Source organism: Xiphophorus maculatus, chromosome 16 (assembly GCF_002775205.1).
Source record: "Xiphophorus maculatus strain JP 163 A chromosome 16, X_maculatus-5.0-male, whole genome shotgun sequence".
NCBI classification, from domain to species: domain Eukaryota; kingdom Metazoa; phylum Chordata; class Actinopteri; order Cyprinodontiformes; family Poeciliidae; genus Xiphophorus; species Xiphophorus maculatus.
Genome location: NC_036458.1, coordinates 1,474,603 through 1,496,480, shown reverse-complemented (window position 1 = coordinate 1,496,480; position 21,878 = coordinate 1,474,603). Strand labels below are relative to the sequence as shown.

At 41.8% G+C, this 21,878-nt stretch overlaps 1 protein-coding gene across 3 annotated transcripts; it reads left to right on the top strand.

Moving 5' to 3' along the window:
• Window positions 1–804: 804 nt before the first annotated feature.
• Window positions 805–20,623, top strand: LOC102225596 (transmembrane protease serine 9-like). 3 transcript variants are annotated; one of them, XM_023348881.1, is made up of 17 exons: window positions 805–864; window positions 2,778–2,798; window positions 2,924–3,089; window positions 4,202–4,470; window positions 4,549–4,694; window positions 4,776–5,070; window positions 5,278–5,437; window positions 6,815–7,083; window positions 7,749–7,900; window positions 7,976–8,234; window positions 8,685–8,844; window positions 9,889–10,157; window positions 10,822–11,319; window positions 18,092–18,263; window positions 18,392–18,645; window positions 18,730–18,827; window positions 19,533–20,623. In XM_023348881.1, exons 1-17 carry the CDS (start codon window positions 810–812, stop codon window positions 19,884–19,886), a joined length of 3,597 nt encoding a protein of 1,198 aa, XP_023204649.1. In that variant the 5' UTR covers window positions 805–809; the 3' UTR covers window positions 19,887–20,623. The 3 variants fall into 3 exon arrangements, with proteins under 3 accessions (XP_023204649.1, XP_023204648.1, XP_023204647.1); XM_023348880.1 differs by having other exon boundaries at window positions 7,749–8,234; window positions 10,822–10,973; window positions 11,049–11,319; XM_023348879.1 differs by having other exon boundaries at window positions 7,749–8,234.
• Window positions 20,624–21,878: the final 1,255 nt, after the last annotated feature.

The window sequence follows — 21,878 nt, the reverse complement described above, 5'->3', positions numbered from 1 at the left end:
CCTAGTTGCAACCAACCCTGGGCTTCACGGCGGTCACTGTATGTTGTGTCTCGTCTTAGCTAAACGTTTAACCAAACAACTAATCAGTACACTCAGTGGTCATTTATGTCACCACATTATGAAATTAAGTTACTTAAAACCTTTTTTTAAAAACTGAGTTCCTTTACCCTTTAATATGGTCTTAACTGTAACATTACTTTTTTATGCCAGTGTAATGTTTTCCTGTTTGTTCATTGTTGTGTTATTTTCATGTGCAGCCCTTTGAAATGCCTTGTTGCTAAAGTGTGCTTAAATAAACCAGACTTACTGAATTATGATTAAATATGAAAGTAAATCATCAGAATAGAATCTAACATAACTGGATTAGACGGGTTTATGTTGATTTATTTCTTCAGTTAATGATAGGCTCAAGTGTTTTTAGAAGACACAAAACATCCGTATGTTGGCAAAGTTCCTGCATAACTTTGTTATTAAATTATCAATCATAGTTCACCTCACAGAAGTACCAGTCCTTGATTTTTATACTGCTTGACTATACTGGTACTTGGGACAATATAGCACCTGTAATAAATAGAAAATGATCTGTTTTTCACTACATTAACATCCATCTGTATGTTTTATTAAGATCATTTTTCCACAAATTAATGCTCATAACACCCAGATAAGATGCCTGTTCACTTCCTGCATATTATGAACATCAGGTGAGTTGTTGGTATGTCGCTGAGCAGATGAGTCATTGTGGGTGTCATTAAAAAGTTGCATGTTGGCTATATAAACAAGAGCAGATCAGCTGCAGACGAGTGACAGTGATGGCCTTCAACAAGCTGATCTGTGTGGCGGCTCTGCTGACGCTGCTGATCAACGGTAAGAAAGCAAAGATTAGAAAAACTGAACAGAAAAGTCCTTTATTGTCAGGTGTACCAGCAGCAATGTTGTAGACAAATTAAGGCATGATGATGATTCAAACAAGGCAATAAGATTACAAAAATTAATAACTCAAGGACCAGTAAGTTTGTCCTTGAGTGAGGACAAACTTACAGTATTAGAGAAAAATATAAGCTTGGAAATAGCATACTAACTGCAGCGATCGTCTACACCCATCTTCTGGAAAGTTTGAAAGATGTTTTAATGTCTAAATTGTTTGGGGATGTTTTATTCTAATCTAACACAGAAATAGTTACTTTTCTTCTGATATCTGCAGCACCTGATACAGCATGCTCTTTAAAAATGCTTTCAAAGTTAAGCTTTTTTGTTTTTTGCATGACTAAGAGAGCAGAGGTTTTTATTCAGTCCAAAAGGTCGATGTAAGAGCTTAAACTAAGACATCCTAACAATGTTTGTGGCATATTATTTCCCCAGACTCACTAGAGTTCCTCCTGAATAACAGGTGTCATTACTGAGTAAATAATGCTGCTATATGGTAAATTAACTGACCAAGGAGTTTCACCTCGTCTGCTTTTTCTAAGTATTTCCTTTGTAAACATATGAACTCTTTTTACCTTCATTTATCAGAATCAGATGCAGAAATAAATTGGTAGAATAGGAAACCGCTGAGGTTTCAAAATAACTTGTATGATGCGTGACAAGTTACAAATCCGGTTGAACGCGACCAGCTTAAAAAAACTATTATTTGTTTATTGGGCATTACAGAAGATATAATGTTAGTTCAGGACAGAGAAATTAAACGACTTACAGTGACTGCTACTGTTGAGAAAAACTCAGTGATGTTTTTTATCCTCTAAAATTGGAAATCTCAAAAATATGAACTTTGTTTCTAAACATCAACATGGCCAATTGATGACTGTGAGAAAAACCACATCACAGTGGACAACAGGAGGCTTTCAGGTCCATTTCACCATCTGTTACAAATGATCAGTCGGAAAGTTATTTCACTTTCTTGAGAAACTGTTTTTGGAAAATGTCAGAGTTTTACACACCAGGAAAACAGAAAGAGTCTGGAAACATTCTTTCCCAAACTAAATTTACTTGATCCACACATGAACAATACAAAAACTAAATTCTGATTAAGTTGCTTTGAGAGTACTGGCTTCTTCCTAGCTGAGTGACCTTTAGTGAATTCAGACCTGTCAGCAGCTCTAGCCAGCATCTAAACCTGATCCTTTGGTTTTCCAACAACAACAGAACAAACAGAACCCGTTTCCTTCCTGAACAGTATGACTAGGCATTCCCAGTCGTCGTACTGGGAACGCCAATATTTCAACTGAACACCATGATTAAATTACATACAGGTTAACCCTATTAACTAGTTACGTGTGGAGGCAACTGGTTTCATAGGATTTTATCTAGGGGTGTCATAGTTAATGAGGTTGGATGTAAATGCATTGCACAGCTGTCTAATATTAACTGTAAAAAATATTGAAAACTAGTTTTATGTACAGCTTTGTGTTGGGCCATCATGTAAAATCTCAATGAAATATGCTAAAGTTTACTGTTGCATCGTTACAAAACGTTTCTCCATACACAGCTGGAGGTGAGCAAAGGACAAGCAGGTTTCATTTCACACTTAAATGCACAAACCAACACAACCCAGGAACCTGCAATCTGCTGCTTCTGTTACAAAATCTTCTAAAAATTCATTAATTATTATGAAGTAGCTGTATTTGTGTATGAGCAGAGTATATCCTGTTTGCCACGTCTGCATCCCTTAATCAGGAGCTATGGCTACTGTTTAGTACAGAACTGAAACAGGAAAACACATCAAAGAAATGCATTTTAAAGATTTATGAAAATATGTATTTGTTCTCCCCATTTTTCAGAGTGTGACTCACAGCTCTCCGGTAGGTCAAGTCTTCTCTAAACCTTCACACATGAAATCAGCTTTCCTACAGTTACTATTGGGACAGACTTGCTGTGATTGGATGAAAATAGAGCAGAATAAATGTTGAGTTTCTATTTTTCTCAGTTTGTGGTCAACCTTCACCTTCACTCAACACCAGGATTGTTGGAGGAGAGGTAGCTCCTGCAGGCAGCTGGCCCTGGCAGGCCAGTCTGCAAACCTCCAGCCACTTCTGTGGAGGATCTCTGATCAACAACCAGTGGGTGCTGACTGCAGCTCACTGTGTTGTATGGTAAGTAACAAGACTAGAGGAAACATCCCAGTGCCAGACAATTGATCAGTTCATAAACTGATTCAGATCCATTCACGTTACACTTGTAAATATGTGAAGTTTAGATCTCGTCTTCATTTTCCTGTCAGGCACAAAATGTTCAAACATCTAAACTACCATGACTAATGAACATGGATGTGATAATGTATAAAATAATTTAATAAAACTGAGTTTAATGTTCTTTAAGTGTTGTCATCTACACTGTAAAACATTGAAGGTGGTTTAACTTGAAAGAAAGACTTCTTATTAATTTACATTAACAAAAAAACTGTTTTGGTTTTAACTCAGAAACTGAACTTCATCAAGTTGATTTAACAACAAGAGACAAGATGTCTAAACATTGTTTTTTAAGGTTATTATTCTTGAATTGTGAAATTTAACTTAATGCTGTAATTTAAACCAACTAATTATTTCACAATATGCAAGAAAAAAACTACCCTGACCTAGTGAAAGATCAAACATTCCTCTATTTTATTTGCTCACAATACCAAGTTACAATAACTACTTATTTTACTTTAGAATAATTTAAATTCTTGTTTCAAATTGCATGAACAAAATGTCTGATCTAATAATGACTTTTATTAAACATCACAATGAATTCTGCTCAGAAACATTTAGTGTGAACAGAATATTATCTTCAAGCTTTGCAAAATGTCAGTTTCATTAAAATAAACATTTGCCTTAATAACACATGAAAGTCAGATCCATGTAACACATTTCCATCTGACTCACGATACAAAAACATGCCCCTAAGCACTCTGGGAAATAGTTCCCACTCCTGTCTTTTTCTTAGTGCTAAGCTAAAAATCGAATTTATTCAGCTTTTGGAGGTTTGACAAAATTAATAGAAAGTTAACAACTTACTACTGTAGATTTATCTTTCACAAACTCACATTTAGGTTCAAAATCTAAAACTCTGTAAATTTATTTGACTTAAGAGTAGAAGATAGAAGACACAACTAAATGTTTTACAGTGCACACATACAAAGTTCACCAACAGGTGTTTCAAGTAAATCCTGAATCTTGATGTGATGAAGTTAAATGTTAATTAATTAGATGTTTTCATTTATTAGGCTTAATGGTGTGACAGTGACGGTGTATCTGGGTCGTCAGAGTCAGGAGGGATCCAACCCAAACGAAGTCTCTCGGACGGCAGCACAGATAATTTATCACCCTAACTATGATTCTGTAACTTCCAACAATGACATTGCTCTCCTGAAGCTCTCTCTACCAGTCACCTTCACCAGTTATATATCACCAGTCTGCCTGGCCGCCTCAGGCAGCATCTTCTCCAGCGGGGTTAACTCCTGGATCACTGGCTGGGGAAACATTGGGAGTGGAGGTGGGTTGTAAACCAACAATATACAGAGAAGTGAAGAGATAAACCAGGTTTTTACCACATTATAATGTGTCTCCTCAGTCTCTCTTCCGTCTCCTCAAAACCTGATGGAGGTGGAGGTGCCAGTTGTGGGGAATTCGCAGTGCAAGTCTAGCTATGGGGACAGCGCCATTACTGACAACATGATATGTGCCGGGTTGCTAGCGGGAGGGAAGGACTCCTGTCAGGTGATCATCTGTTACATCAGTTTGTTACTGTCTGCAGACAGTAGTTCTCTTCTCATCTGGAAAAATGTTCTGATCTTCCAGGGGGATTCAGGAGGTCCGATGGTGAGCAAGCAGGGGAACCGCTGGATTCAATCAGGAGTTGTAAGTTTTGGAGAAGGATGTGCTAAGCCAAATTTCCCAGGAGTCTACACCAGAGTATCCCAGTATGAGAGCTGGATCAACAGCATTATCAACACCAACCAGCCGGGCTTCATCATCTTCACGTCCAGCAACTTAAACGTTTCCAGTACAACCTCGAACCCTACAACGCATCCACCAACCACAACGACAACTCTGACAACTCCCACCTTCACCGCATTAATAAACATATCTGAAGGTACTACACACAAACCCTACAAGAAGACTATTTGATGGTAACACATAAGCAGTGTTGCATTGCTGAATATGTTCAATCAACTTCTATATTTGGACCTCAGATCAGTTTTAACCGTGTCACACGATCTCTGGGTTATTCTGTTTTGTATTCATCTGACAATGGTCAGAAAGGATTTACCATTCAGGTTTTAATCTCATTGTTTCTCAGTTTGTGGTCAACCTTCACTCAACACCAGGATTGTTGGAGGAGAGGCAGCTCCTGCAGGCAGCTGGCCCTGGCAGGTCAGTCTGCACCTGTTCAGCCACTTCTGTGGAGGATCTCTGGTCAACGACCAGTGGGTGCTGACTGCAGCTCACTGTGTTGAAGGGTAAGCAACAAGACCAGCAAAATAACTCATTTGAGAGCCAGATATAACTGATCAGTTGGAAAAGAAGTGGTGAAGCAGCAGCTTCAGTTTTTCTTTAATTTTTACTGAAAATAAAATTAAGATACACAAAAATACCTCTATTCAGTTATTATAAACACACTATCAGCAATAAGGCATTCATAAAACCTGCAATTAAAATAAAGTACCCTATATGCTAAAAGTTCTGACTTAATAAAGCAGATGTTAAAGTAAAAAGGAAATGAAAGCCTTCAAGTTGGACAAATTGTTGCTCCATTTCAGCAACAGACCAAAATAATATGAAGACTCACGGTGGAGAAAACGAATATTCTGAGAACATAAAAGTTGAGTTCAGAGACTGTTCTGTCGCTGGGAGACGTTGATTCATAAGAGATCATCATGGAGAGCTCGACTGTTTTCACACTCTTTAATACAGAGGAGCTGAAGCTAACAATACCTGTGTATAGCAGATTACATAAGGCAACATTTATTCTCTTATCTCATTGGGGGTTTAACTACCGTATTTTCCGCACTATAAGTTGCACCTAAAAACCTTAAATTTTCTCAAAAGCCGACAGTGCGCCTTATAATCCAGTGCGCCTTATATATGGACCAATATTGAGCCACAACTGGTCTCGCAACTACGGTAAGCAGCCGCCGACTTCATTTTCCCCCGTAGAAGAAGAAGCGCGCGGTGCACGCTGGGTTTTGTGTAAAGACCCCAAAATGGCTCCTATTAAGAGACGAGCTTACGCCGCAGAGTTTAAGCTCAAGGCGATCAGTGATGCAGTAGAACACGGGAACAGAGCAGCAGCAGAGAATTTAACATGAACGAATCAATGGTTATAGTGGAAGTGGATATATTGTATATTGTGATTGTACTAACGTTTGATTTATCGTAACAGCATCAGACTGTTTTTTACGTGTTTATTGAATCGAGGAAAAGTTCCTCTCCACTATATCTTATACCTTGCTGTTGTTAAAAGATAAACTGTGTCACCAAAATACCACGTCACTGACTTTACCTCAGGAAAATAATAAAACAGCTGTTTATTCATTTTGGGAATGAACAGAGTTTTCAGAACGCTGGTTCTATTAATAAAGTTTTACTGACCTATCTGACTATTTTGCTGACATTCCCATTAGCGCAGCTCCATCTAATGGATGCATAACGTAACTCCAGCCTCGACTGTAGAGTCTATTCTATGTACCTTATAATGCGGTGCGACTTATATATGAAAAGTTTTAAAATAAGGCCATTCATTGAAGGTGCGCCTTATAATGTGGTGCACCTTATAGTGTGGAAAACCCGGTAAATGTAAAATTATTTTTATCTTTTGTTTCCAACTCTTTTGACAGGCTTGCTGGGATCCAATCTGATGTGACGGTATATCTGGGCCGTCAGAGTCAGGAGGGATCCAACCCAAACGAAGTTGTTCGGAAAGTAGTACAGATCACTTCTCACCCTAACTACAGTTTTCCCAACAATGACATTGCCCTGCTGAAGATGTCTGAGCCAGTGAATTTCACCAGTTACATCTCCCCGGTCTGCCTGGCGGCCTCAAGCAGCTCCTTCTACAGCGGGGATCCATCCTGGGTTACTGGCTGGGGCAACATCGGATTTTATGGTGAGCCGGAAATAATTTAATGCCATTAATGGTCAGTGTCAGGTTTATGCACCTAGAACATTGAAATACACAGAAAAAGACAAGAGAGAGAGCTAGTTTCTTTTTACTCACGAGAACGGACAGAGACGTGTTTCAGTTACAATCTCTGCCTATTCTGAAAACACAATCTGCTGCACCTATTTTTATTGAAAATCATCCCTAGTTACAACGCACATTTCAGCTCTTATCAAAACATATGCAGTTGCAATTTGATTCACAGTTTTACAAGATAAACTAGAACATTTACTATGAACAGTATGACTGTATCAGCACCATTAGGCTATAAACTATCTTATTATAAACATGAAGAATAGGATGTCCTTCTGCTGAGCAGCCGTCTGATTAGAACAAGCTGGCACCGCCTGTCTCTGCATCCTTCAGCAGGTCCTCCTTCAACATACTCAGAAACATACTGATTAGTATTTATATAGGTTATTATTTTATTTCTATCAGTCAGCAAACGCATCAAAATAGTACAGATAACTGCTTTGTCCATTAAATCGTAAATAACTGGGTAAATCTGTCATTAAAATGCTGTGGCAGTTTCCTGATACTGTAGTACAATTATTTTGATCTCTTCATTTTTTAAAACTTTTATTGTTAATCTGATTTTGTGTCTCCTTTAGATTCACTTCCTTCACCAGGAAACCTTTTGGAAGTTGAGGCAGATATTGTGGGAAATGGCCAATGCAGTTGTGATTACAGTGAATTAGGTGACCTGATTAATGACAACATGATATGTGCGGGGTTTCGTGAAGGAGGGAAGGGACCATGTTTTGTAAGTCTTACCTGTTTTTATCAGATTCCACTTTGTGCACTGATTTCTTCAAACAAAATGTTTCTGGTCTTACAGGGCGATTCTGGAGGTCCACTAGTGACCAAGCAGGGTGATCGATGGATTCAGGCTGGAATTGTGAGTTTTACTGTTGGTTGTGCCAAGCCATATTTCCCAGCAGTCTATGCGAGAGTGTCCCAGTACAATGACTGGATCAACAGTCACATCACCAGAAACCAGCCAGGCTTCATTGACTTCAAATCCAAAGGGACTGAAAGTGACCGCAATGTTTCCTGTACACCCTCCTTCACCCAGACAACAATAAACATATCTGAAGGTACTACTTGCATAATCTTTGTTAAACAATTTGATGGTAACACTAAAGCAGTTCTCATACATGGAAGAAAACCAGTTCTATATCTTGACCTCAAATCATACTGGTCAGGTTTTGGTGTTCAGAATACAGTATATGCTGCTGTCCGGCGATGAGGGCCTGGGGGAGCTACACGAACACAGAGTAATTACGTAAGGCAGGAGGAGGGAATTGTATACCATACCGTAAGACTTGGGAGAGCAACTAACGTGACAGCTGGCGGCACAATCAGGGATATTTATGGGAAATAGTAATATGGGACTACGGCAGGAAAGGGGGTAAAAAACGGTAGTTTCCTGGCCAAAACGGGAGACTTGACGGGAATCCCTCAGATATATCCCAGGATCAGCCTGCTGAGTGTCTATCTGACATCGCTCAGAGCAGAATTAAAATCCCATCTCCTGGTTTTCTCAGTTTGTGGTCAACCTTCACTCAACACCAGGATTGTTGGAGGAGAGGCAGCTCCTGCAGGCAGCTGGCCCTGGCAGGTCAGTCTGCACCTGTTCAGCCACTTCTGTGGAGGATCTCTGGTCAACGACCAGTGGGTGCTGACTGCAGCTCACTGTGTTGAAGGGTAAGCAACAAGACCACCAAAATAACTCATCTGAGAGCCAGATATAACTGATCAGTTGGAAAAGAAGTGGTGAAGCAGCAGCTTCAGTTTTTCTTTAATTTTTACTGAAAATAAAATTAAGATACACAAAAATACCTCTATTCAGTTATTATAAACACACTATCAGCAATAAGGCATTTATAAAACCTGCAATTAAAATAAAGTACCCTATATGCTAAAAGTTCTGACTTAATAAAGCAGATGTTAAAGTAAAAAGGAAATGAAAGCCTTCAAGTTGGACAAATTGTTGCTCCATTTCAGCAACAGACCAAAATAATATGAAGACTCACGGTGGAGAAAACGAATATTCTGAGAACATAAAAGTTGAGTTCAGAGACTGTTCTGTCGCTGGGAGACGTTGATTCATAAGAGATCATCATGGAGAGCTCGACTGTTTTCACACTCTTTAATACAGAGGAGCTGAAGCTAACAATACCTGTGTATAGCAGATTACATAAGGCAACATTTATTCTCTTATCTCATTGGTGGTTTTGTAAATGCCCCGAAGAAGGGGAGTATTTTAATAAAAGAGCTGGACACGGTGCTTCTGCTCCAACGGTTATTATTAACTCGATTTAGCTTACAAACATACACAGAGATATCAACGTTGAAACAGCAGTATGTTAGCAACAGCGCTAACAACGGAGCTAACAACAGAATTTAACATTCGGAGTGCCAAAAAACCCCACAGCTTTCTGAAAGTTAATAAACTCATTTACAATATACAGGCTTGTATATATACGTATATACTCATACCTGAAGATGGGGAGTATTTTAATAAAAGAGCTGGACACGGTGCTTCTGCTCCAACGGTAATTATTAACTAAGGAGGAAGTTCCGGTGCTCTTCACTATAGCTAGCGCTAGACTCCCCCTGCTGGCTGAATTTGGCCACTGCTTCAGCCAAATCAGACTAGACAGCCTCTGAAATAACCAAATTTCAATCCATCACAGTTTAACTAAGTATAAAATTATCTTTCTCTTTTGTTTCCAACTCTTTTGACAGGCTTGCTGGGATCCCATCTCTTGTGACGGTATATCTGGGCCGTCAGAGTCAGGAGGGATCCAACCCAAACGAAGTTGTTCGGAAAGTAGTACAGATCACTTCTCACCCTAACTACAGTTTTCCCAACAATGACATTGCCCTGCTGAAGATGTCTGAGCCAGTGAATTTCACCAGTTACATCTCCCCGGTCTGCCTGGCGGCCTCAAGCAGCTCCTTCTACAGCGGGGATCCATCCTGGGTTACTGGCTGGGGCAACATCGGATTTAATGGTGAGCCGGAAATAATTTAATGCCATTAATGGTCAGTGTCAGGTTTATGCACCTAGAACATTGAAATACACAGAAAAAGACAAGAGAGAGCTAGTTTCTTTTTACTCACGAGAACGGACAGAGACGTGTTTCAGTTACAATCTCTGCCTATTCTGAAAACACAATCTGCTGCACCTATTTTTATTGAAAATCATCCCTAGTTACAACGCACATTACAGCTCTTATCAAAACATATGCAGTTGCAATTTGATTCACAGTTTTATAAGATAAACTAGAACATTTACTATGAACAGTATGACTGTATCAGCACCATTAGGCTATAAACTATCTTATTATAAACATGAAGAATAGGATGTCCTTCTGCTGAGCAGCCGTCTGATTAGAACAAGCTGGCACCGCCTGTCTCTGCATCCTTCAGCAGGTCCTCCTTCAACATACTCAGAAACATACTGATTAGTATTTATATAGGTTATTATTTTATTTCTATCAGTCAGCAAACGCATCAAAATAGTACAGATAACAGCTTTGTCCATTAAATCGTAAATAACTGGGTAAATCTGTCATTAAAATGCTGTGGCAGTTTCCTGATACTGTAGTACAATTATTTTGATCTCTTCATTTTTTTAAAACTTTTATTGTTAATCTGATTTTGTGTCTCCTTTAGATCCACTTCCTTCACCAGGAAACCTTTTGGAAGTTGAGGCAGATATTGTGGGAAATGGCCAATGCAGTTGTGATTACAGTGAATTAGGTGACCTGATTAATGACAACATGATATGTGCGGGGTTTCGCGAAGGAGGGAAGGGACCATGTTTTGTAAGTCTTACCTGTTTTTATCAGATTCCACTTTGTGCACTGATTTCTTCAAACAAAATGTTTCTGGTCTTACAGGGCGATTCTGGAGGTCCACTAGTGACCAAGCAGGGTGATCGATGGATTCAGGCTGGAATTGTGAGTTTTACTGTTGATTGTGCCAAGTCATATTTCCCATCAGGCTATGCAAGAGTGTCCCAGTATGAGAGCTGGATCAACAGCGTTATCAACACGAACCAGCCAGGCTTCATCACCTTCACATCCAACAGGACGAACAGTGACTTAAACGTTTCCTGTACAACCTCCAACCTTACAACGCATCCACCAACCACAACAAGTGAAGCTCAGCGTGAGTGTCTTGATTTAATTGATTTTGTGATAAAACAAAAAAACCTACCTCTCCTTGGGCTGCCACCTTATTGCGGTGGAGGGGTTTCAGTGCTCCACTGATCCTAGGATTACTGCTGTCTGGGGCTTCATGCCCCTGGTAGGGTCACCAAGGCAGCCAGGTCCTAGGTGAGAGACCAGACAAGGCGCAGCCCGAAGACCCCGATGACGAACGGCAACTTTGGATTTGGCGTTCCCTCACCCGGACGCGGGTCACTGGGGCCCCACTCTGGAGCCAGGCCTGGAGGGAGGGCACGATGGCGAGCGCCTGGTGGCCGGGCTCAGCCCGAAGAGGAAACATGGGTCCCCACTCCCATGGGCCCACCACCCGTGAGAGGGGCCAAAGGGGTCAGGTGCAGTGTGTGATGGGTGGGGGCTGAGGGAGGGGGCCTGGCAGTCTGATCCTCGGTTGCAGAAGCTGGCTCTTGGGACGTGGAATGTCACCTCTGGTGGGGAAGGAGCCGGAGCTAGTGTGTGAGGTTGAGAGGTTCCAGCTAGAAATAGTCGGTCTCACCTCGACGCATGGCTCTGGTTCTGGAACCAGTCTCCTTGAGAGGGGCTGGACATACTTCCACTCTGGAGTTGCCCAGGTGAGAGGCGTCAGGCAGGAATGGGCATACTTGTTGCTCCCCATCTCGGCGCCTGTACATTGGGGTTTACCCCGGTGAACGAGAGGGTAGCCTCCCTCCGCCTACGGGTGGGGGGGCGGGTGCTGACTGTCGTTTGTGCTTATGGGCCGAACGACAGTTCAGATTACCCACCCTTCTTGGAGTCCTTAGAGGGGGTACTGGAGAGTGCCCCTCCAGGGGACTCCCTTGTTCTGCTGGGGGACTTCAACGCTCATGTGGGCAATGACAGTGAGACCTGGAGGGGCGTGGTTGGGAGGAACGGCCCCCCCAATCTGAATTCGAGCGGTGTTCTGTTGTTGGACTTTTGTGCTCGTCACAGATTGTCCATAACGAACACCATGTTCAAGCATAACGGTGTCCACACGTGCACTTGGCACCAAGACACCCTAGGCCGCAGTTCGATGATCAACTTTGTCATCGTTTCATCGGATCTGTAGCCATATGTCTTGGACACTCGGGTGAAGAGAGGTGCGGAGCCACCTGGTGGTGAGTTGGCTCGAAGAGGAAACATGGGTCCTCTTTGAGTGGTGGTGGGGGAGGAAGCCGGTCAGGCCTGGCAGGCCCAAACATGTTGTGAGGGGTCTGCTGGGTACGTCTGGCTGAATCCCCTGTGAGACGGAGCTTTAACTCCCATCTCCGGCAAAACTTCGAACATGTACCGGGGGAGGTGGGGGACATGGAGTCTGAGTGGACCATGTTCCGTGCCTCCATTGTCGAGGCGGCTCATCTGAGCTGTGGCCGCAAGGTTGTCGGTGCCTGTCGCGGCGGCAACCTTCGAACCTGTTGGTGGACACCTTCGGTGAGGGATGCTCTCAGGCTGAAGAAGGAGTCCTATCGGGCCTTTTTGGCATGTGGGACTCCGGAAGCAGCTGATTGTTACCGGCGGGCGAAGCGGCATGCGGCTCGGGTGGTTGCTGAGGCAAAAACTCGGGCGTGGGAGGAGTTGGAGAGCCCATGGAGAAAGACTTCCGTACGGCTTCGAGGCGATTCTGATCCGGCGTCTCGGGGGCAGGGGGAAGCAGTACAGCACCAACACTGTTTATAGTGGGGATGGTGTGCTGCTGACCTCAACTCGGGATGTTGTGGGCCGGTGGGCAGAATACTTCGAAGACCTCCTCAATCCCACCAACATGCCTTCCATTGAGGAAGCTGAGTCTGGGAACTCTGGGTTGGGCTCTCCAATTTCTGGGGACGAGGTCGCCGGGGAGGTTAAAAAGCTCCTCGGTGGCAAGGCCCCGGGGGTGGATGAGATTCGCCCGGAGTTCCTTAAGGCTCTGGATGTTGTAGGGTTGTGTTGGCTCTGCAATATTGCATGGACATCGGGGGGCAGTTCCCCTGGATTGGCAGACTGGGGTGGTGGTCCCCCTGTTCAAAAAGGGGGACAGGAGGGTGTGCTCCAATTATAGAGGAGTCACACTCTTAAGCCTCCCTGGCAAGGTCTATTCAGGGGTCCTGGAGAGGAGGGTCCGTCGGATAGTCGAACCTCGGATTCAGGAAGAGCAGTGTGGTTTTCGTCCTGGTCGTGGAACACTGGACCAGCTCTACACCCTCGGCAGGGTCCTGGAGGGTTCTGGGAGTTCGCCCAACCAGTCTACATGTGTTTTGTGGACTTGGAGAAGGCGTTCGACCGTGTCCCTCGGGGAGCCCTGTGAGTTACCTGGCCCTATGGGGTGCCAGGCCCTTTGATATGGGCTGTCAGGTCCCTGTAGGACCGGTATCAGAGTCTGGTCCGCATTGCCGGCAGTATGTCAGGCTCGTTTCCAGTAAGAGTTGGACTCCGCCAGGGCTGCCCTTTGTCACCGATTCTGTTCATTATTTTCATGGACAGAATTTCTAGGCGCAGCCAAGGTGTTGAGGGGATCCGATTTGGTGGCCTTAGGATCGCATCTCTGCTTTTGGCGGATGATGTGGTCCTGTTTGCATGAGGCCGTGATCTGCAGCTCTCACTGGAACGGTTCGCAGCCGAGTGTGAAGCGGCCGGGATAAGGATCAGTACCTCCAAATCTGAGGCAATAGTCTTGAACCGGAAAAGGGTAGAGTGCCTTATCCGGGTTGGGGGGGTGTCCTGCCCCAAGTGGAAAAGTTCAAGTATCTCGGGATCTTGTTCACGAATGAGGGAAGAAGGGAGCAGGAGGTCGACAGGCGGATTGGCGCAGTGTCTGCCGTCAAGCGGGCACTGTACTGGTTCGTCGTGGTGAAGAGAGAGCTGAGCCAAAAAGCGAAGCTCTCGATTTACCGGTCAATCTATGTTCCCACCCTCATCTATGGTCATGAGCTTTGGGTCATGACCGAAAGAACGAGATCGCGGATACAAGCGGCCGAAATGGGTTTTCTCCGTAGGGTGGCTGGGCTCTCCCTTAGAGATAGGGTGAGAAGCTCAGTCATCCGGGAGGGACTCAGAGTAGAGCCGCTGCTCCTTCATGTCGAGAGGAGCCAGTTGAGGAGGGTGTTCCGAGCACGTCCCACTGGGAGGAGGCCCCAGGGAAGACCCAGGACCCTGGGACTATGTCTTGGGATTCCCCTGGAGGAGCTGGAAAAAGTGGCTGGGGAGAGGGAAGTCTGGGCCTCAATTCTGAAGCTGCTACCCCCGTGACTCGACCCCGGATAAGTAGAAGAAAATGGATGGATGGATGGATGGATGGACAAAAAACCTATAAAAGGATGCTAAGATGTATCAGTTCTGTGATAATCGCACCAACAAAAATGTTTGCTTACAGAAGTCTCCTTTCTGTAGCCTATCATAGAGGTAACAGTAAACCTGATTCTTGTCATGTTTTATTGTATTTATTATCAGCCTTTTGTTTTCTGTCCTTTTATCATAGAGAGATCAACATTATCCTCTAATGATACAGAGGGACAGCTTCAATCTGAGACATTACATGCACAGGTCTTCTTTCGCTTTTTGTTGTTGCCTGGTCTATTTAAAGATGCTGAATCTTTGAACGTAGATGCTGTCAAGTTTTCGACAATCTCCTTGACATTTGGGATCGTGATCCAAAAGATCTCAATCACTTGTGGGTAGGCCTGTCGCGATAAACGATAAATCAATTAATCGTACAATAAATTAAAACTATCAATGTCATTTTTTTTTTTTTACCCCTCCAGGGGGTCTTTTGTGGGCTCTAGTGTCCCTTATATGATAGTAGGCTGACAGGAAACGGGGAAGGAGAGGGGGGAAGACATGCGGCAAATGTCGTCAGCTCCGGGAGTCGAACCCGCGACGGCCGCATCGAGGACTCAAGGCCTCCAAATACGGGTCACGCTATCCACTATGCCACCATGGCACGCCCCCTATCGACGTCATTTTAATTATCGTATTATTGTCTCTTCCGGCCTTTTTCTCTTTCTGTTAATGACACCGAATGAAAAAAAGCTCAACTCCGGTGCTCTCCACTGACTCCTCCCTTCCTCATTTCCTTAGTGTAAAGCCTAGCGCACTAGAGTTGTCGGCTGATTGTCGGCCCATTTTCAAAACCTGACAGACCAAACATTAGCCGACAGAAATCCTAGTTATAACGGTTCGATCGGGTTCGTTCCTGCCGTGTGGTGTCCAACAATGGGCACAAAATAATGGCTACAAGTTCAGTGAACTAATTTTAAAACCAGGCATTAATCAATGCTTTACTACAATCTACCTGCAATGCATGTGGCTAGTGTCAGCGTAAAGTCCTGACTGAATGAAAATCATTAGAACCTGTTTACGTCACGTTAACGAAGAACAGCTGAAAAGTTACCGGGTTTATCAACTGCGGTAGCAATTTCGCTCCAACTCCTCCCCTTGTCATTTCTATATTCTTTGCACAAAATGTTGAATAAATATTAATGTTGTTTCCACATATCATCTCCAATGTCCGCTGGACTTGGGGTGTCAGCTGTTTGGGATTCCCCTCTGTAATTTCCCCTCAGAAAACAGGAAGGAGAATCCAGGCTTTCTGACTCGCTCCCTGTTACATTCAACAGGAAGTGTTAAAGCTCCCAGTCGGGGAAAATCCCTGATTTAGATCGGAGCAGCCACCATGATCTACCGCAGGGTGCTCAAACTTTTTGAGACCAAGATCTACTTTTTCTCTCACCAGCCGACTGAGATCTACCTCATGACACAAAGACATAAAAATTGTAAATTAAACTTTATTGACTTATTTTATATGCGAATATACATCAGTTATAGCAGAAATAATAAAGTGATAGAAAACCTAATGCAGTATATTTCTTCCTCAGTGAGATTCTCCTACCGTTTTACTCTCTCTCTCTTTGTCGTTAAGCACGCCCGTTGCCGTGGCAACCGCCTGCCTATTATTCTTTAATGAAGCTACAAACGTTTTGGATCTTAGTGAATATTTTGAGAAGCGCGTCAGAAGAGGAAGTTCTGGTCTCATCGTCCTGGCGGCGTTCAGTTTGTCACCTGCTGCCGAGATCAACTCAAAACCTTCCCGCGATCCACGTATTGAGCCCCCTGATCTACCGTAACACACCACACACTACAGGAGGATCGGTTACAAAATCGTAAGCGACAATCTTAGAACCACCAACGTTCTAAGATTGTCTAAGGGGAAAAATAGTAGCAAAAAACCTGTAGTGTGAACTATTGCATCAGGTAGTCGATGTGCCCATTTTCTCTATTTAAATCTAATTATTACTGAAGGGCAACATAATATACAGACTTCATAATCTGCAGTCTTTAGGTTGAATGCAGTATTTATTTCCACTTTGGCTTTATGTTGTTTAGTTTTTATTCAAGTACATTTTTTGTTAATGGAAACTGAGAATCCATTTTATTTTTGGTTGTTTTGTTTATTTTGTTCATCAGTTTCAGTGTTTAGTGTTCTATTGAAAATAAAGTGTATCTATCTTTGACAGGAAATCGCATGCATTATTACGTCATTTCCATTAAATCAGTGTAAAAAGGTCTTCAAACAATATTATTGTTTATCGCAATAATTTTTGAGACAATTAATCATTCAGCAAAATTAGCAAGTAGCTATCGTGACAGGCGTACTTGTGGGAATAATACTTGTGACAGTCAGCAGATCGCGCCGTGACAGAAATGGAAACAATGCAGGGAGAAGCGCATTTTGTTGCTGGAAAAACAGAAACTATTAAGTTTCTGTTGCCAAGTGCGATTATTATAAGCAGCTTTGGGCTTGTTTTTTTCTAAAGTAAATTTAATGAGTCGCGGGTTATGTTTGGCCTTTTTTTGAACGCTTATTTGGGCTTGGAAATAAACAGAGACACATAATAAGCCCCATAATTTGTCTGACATCCAGGTAGTTTTGGTCAAGCCTTCCAATTTCATCTATTCCCGGATGATCCGTCTCGCTGTGTCTTTGTTAATGTCAAGTTAATATATTTGCTGTGAATGACGTCGAGTTTCGTGTTGCGCTCCAGAAAACTGCAAACATCAAGACTAATATGAACAGCACAATAAACATGAAAACAGCAATGAATGAACGCGTCTGTAAAGTTGAGCAACTAAATGCCATTATGATCTTTAATATTAAGATAAGTGTCACAAATCTGTGCAGCCTAGTGAGCTGTGGAGCCGCAGGAGGAGCTCTGACAGTAAACACAGAACCTGGCGACCGGGTCAGGGAGGGTGAATCTAAAATCCTTCTTAAGACTTTTACAGACAATAGAAACACACAAAAACATGCAAAAATAACTAAAGTTTTTTGTAACCATTAAACAATCTCCCCTTCAGATCAACCTTATAAGTGGAGATGCATTGTTGATGTTACTATTATAAAATAATTTGCAATTAAGTTTTGGCAAAGCTCTATCTAATTTCCACAGGTGGTGGAACATTACTGTCAGCAGCTGCTGAAAGTAACTAGAAAAGTTACTTTTAATGTAACTTAGTTACTTTCCAAATCAAGTAATCAGTAATCTAACTAAGTTACTTTTTCAAGGATTAATCAGTAATCCGATTAAAGTTACTTTTTTAAAGTAACTATGCCATCACTGAATGCCAACACATTTTAATTGTATTTTTTTTTATTATTTCTTGTTTTCAAGTCTCTATAATTGTGGGTTTAAATTGTTTAAATTTAAATTGCTTGGGTTTGTGAGAGATGTTTCATTCTGTCTACCTGTGTCTTCCTCCTCCAGGTGTGGTCTGTGGACAGGCCCCACTGGCTTCTAGGATTTCGGGTGGAGTGTCTGTGGCGTCGGCCGGTGAGTGGCCGTGGATGGCCAGCTTACAGAAGAACGGCCAGCACGTGTGTGGAGGGACGCTGGTGTCTGAGAGAGACGTGCTGACCAACGCCAACTGCTTCTCAGGGTACGCTGAAGCTGAGCATGATGGGAGAAGAAAAATGGCAACATTATAGAGACCAACTTAACTCAATTTTTAAACTGGTGAGGTAAATATCTGCTCAGCTCTAATTCAGTCCATCCTCTCTCCCTCAGCTCCCCTAACGCCTCTGAGTGGACGGTCGTGTTGGGTCGGCTAAATCAGAACGGTGTGAACCAGTTTGAGGTGTCGTTGGACGTGGTAAATATCAGCGTGAGCAACCTGACAGGAACCAACATCGCAGTGCTGACGCTGTCGTCCCCCCCCCCCCTGAACGAATACGTTTGGCCGATCTGCCTGGACAACGGAAGAACATTCCCAGAGGGAGCTGTATGCTGGGCCGCCGGCTGGAGCTCTGGAGCAGGAGGAGGTGATGCTGGACTCATCAGGAGAACCAATGCAAATCAAACCACTTCACCAGAAATTACAGCTTCCTTATTTTCTCCAACTTTAGCAAACGAACCTCTGCAGCAGTTCCAGACAACAGTGCTAAACTGTGGGAATGCATCAGCAGCAGACACCATGTGCACAGGAGACTTTACTCTGGGACAGGTACACCGGTGGTTTATGTTGAATTCTGAATTTTGTTTTCCAGCATTATAAAACCTAATTTAAGCTGATAAAAGTGTTGAACCCAGTATGATTTCAATAGAAAAACAGGAAATCAATCATATTCTATTTTCAGGTGCATCTCGATGAATTACAATATTATCAAAAACATATCAAATTATCAAGAAAGAAAGACATTCTAAGCAGTCATTTTCACAGAATATCAGTATTTGTTCTGTATGCTACATGCAGAAATTATATTTTTATTTATTGAATAAGGCAAAGAGGTATCCTGATAAAGAATAACCCTAGCCCCACATTCTAAGCAGTGAATGTAAATAAAAAATTATTTAGCTACAAAATAAATTAAAAGTTTTATGCATGTTTTTGCTATATGTGATACAGGATCTACTGTAAACTCTGACAAACTCCCATAAGCTGAAATAAGCAGCTTTAGTCTGAAAACATTTCCCTTGTATTTAGTTTTGACATGGAGAGCTCATAATGATCTTTTGGTACGATCTTAATAACTGAAAACTGGACTCTAACCATTAGCTGCTGGAGGTCTCTTAGCTGGAGGTGTGAATGTGGGGAAACTAGAGGGACTTTAGTTAAAATGTTTTTTCTGTCAGTCATAATGGCTGGTAAGATGGTTTAAAAGGTTGAGTCAGAATATTTAGCAGATGATACGTCTTCTCTCTGTTTCAGGGCGACTCTGGTGGTCCGCTCATGTGTAAGCAGGACGGCTCCTGGTTCCAGGCAGTGGTGCTTTCATTTGAGAATACCTCCAACAGAAGGAAACGAGCCAGCATGAAGACCTTTGAAAAGCTGAGCCATTTTCAGTCCTTCCTGACCAAGATACTGGGACCGCTCTTGTCTCCAGCAACTGTCGTCACCGCCGTCACCACGGTCAACGCCGTCACCGCCGTCACCACCAACATCACAAATGCCACAACCTCCATCCCCACGACAACCGGTGGAGTGACAAAGCCTCACTTCTCCTCCATCCTCTTAGGCCATCATCTTCTCCTCTTAGCTTTATGCCTCCAAATCTTCAGATAAGCAGCATTTACACTCTCTGATTTACAAGATATGAAACAGAGATAGCAGGTGTTTTAATTTTAGCCCAAAATTCTCCTTGATAACATTCAGCTTGTTTCTGGCTTTGGTTATTCAATGCAGATCTAAAGGATCAGAACCGTTTGGCAGCGACTTTCAAGCTGTAAACATTTTTCTTTTCATCCACAGAAGAAACTAAAAACATAAAGCAAAAATAGTTTAAAGGCTAAACCTTACATGGTTGTAAAATCAACCTTGAAAAATCTAAATAAATGCATCAGATCTATAAATATTAACCAACAGAAATTTAGTCAAAAAAGCTAAGTTTAATCTTATCCAGTTTTCTTGAAGTGTGATTTATCTTTACCTGATTACTGTTATAGATTGTAAATCTGATTGGTTCTGTTTCTTTATTAAAACAAATCAGTTCATTCATTTTCTAATATCATGCTCACTGCCATAATGCTGATTAAAATATGTTGATTTTGAGGTTTAATTTTAAATATATCTGGATAAATTATAATTTTGCTGTCTTAAAAAAATTGCTAATAGCTTGCGGATAGAAAATCTATGTACAAAACAAGCGTTGCTTGGTATTCCCCACCCCCACACGGCCATATTGTTCTGCACTTTGCACTGTCACATTATCTGTACTTTGCCATAATTGGACCTGCTGCTACTTCTTTGGTGTGGTTGAGTGCCTTTAGTTAATTTAGTTGTATATATTGTTATTATTATTATTGTGTGTTTGCTTATTTATACTGTATATATTTGACCTTTTGCACGGGAGCTGCAATGGAAATTTCGTTGAATTCTGTTCAATGACAATAAATGCTATCTATCTATCTATCTATCTATCTATCTATCTATCTATCTATCTATCTATCTATCTATCTATCTATCTATCTATCTATCTATCTATCTATCTATCTATCTATCTATTTGTGATGTGACACTGTGTACTATCCAATCCTTGATTAAACTGGAATAAAATAAATATATAAAAGCAATAAATTAAACTTATTTTTTACAAATTTGTGTCCCTGTTATCTTATCTGATTATCATGTTTAATTATGGTAAAGAATTCAAGGAAATTATACATTAAATAATTCTATTCTTAAATATTCTTCCCCCATATTATATTTTGTAATTTATTCTAGATGCTAATAACTACGTTAATGTTTTTTATAAGCCAAGCCAAAGCTGGTATCCACATCAATAGTGGAAAAATAATAACAAAAATAAGAATTTGCTAGATTTTGACCCTGAAAACAGTCATAATTTAAAAATGGTTCTAACTGCTGAGGCAATAATTTAATCCCACTCAGTTTAAGTGCAGCCTACTGTAAATTTACAACAAATACAGTCTCAAGAAACATTACAAAATACAAACATACATTTTTATCGTCAGTTTAGAAAATAAAATCAAGGTGTGGAGAAGGAATCAAGCAGAATACCTTTTTGTTTACATCAAAATATGAAGAGTTTCTGCCATTGAGTTTAACAGCCAAAAGATAACTCTCTACAATCACAAACTTGACCTTTTGGCTAAATAATAAACTGTAGAAGTCAGTTAGGTGACTGATACTGATTTTAACTTTTGGAAAGGGGGAAAGCATTCATACAACATTTGTTTCATGGCACATTTTGAAAAACTACGTTTTTAATATAAGATACTCTTTTTTGCAATACTTTTTCTGTTTCAATGTAAACTGAAGGGCATCAATCGCCCCAGGATTTTCCAGGATCCCCACGACGGTTCCTGGCAGTTCCAGCTGTTCATAACGGCTGGAAAGGTGAATTCGCGGTTCAACCAAAGGTTGGCCTCAAAGAGTCATTAACAGCTCAATTTAATGGTGTCCGAAAATCTAATTTTACCATAAATAAATGTGCAAATGTATTTTTACAACAAAGGCTGAACATACAAACACTTGACTGTCCCGTTCCTAGTTTCTGAAATGGGACCGCCGCCATCTTTGGTCGGCTAACGTTAG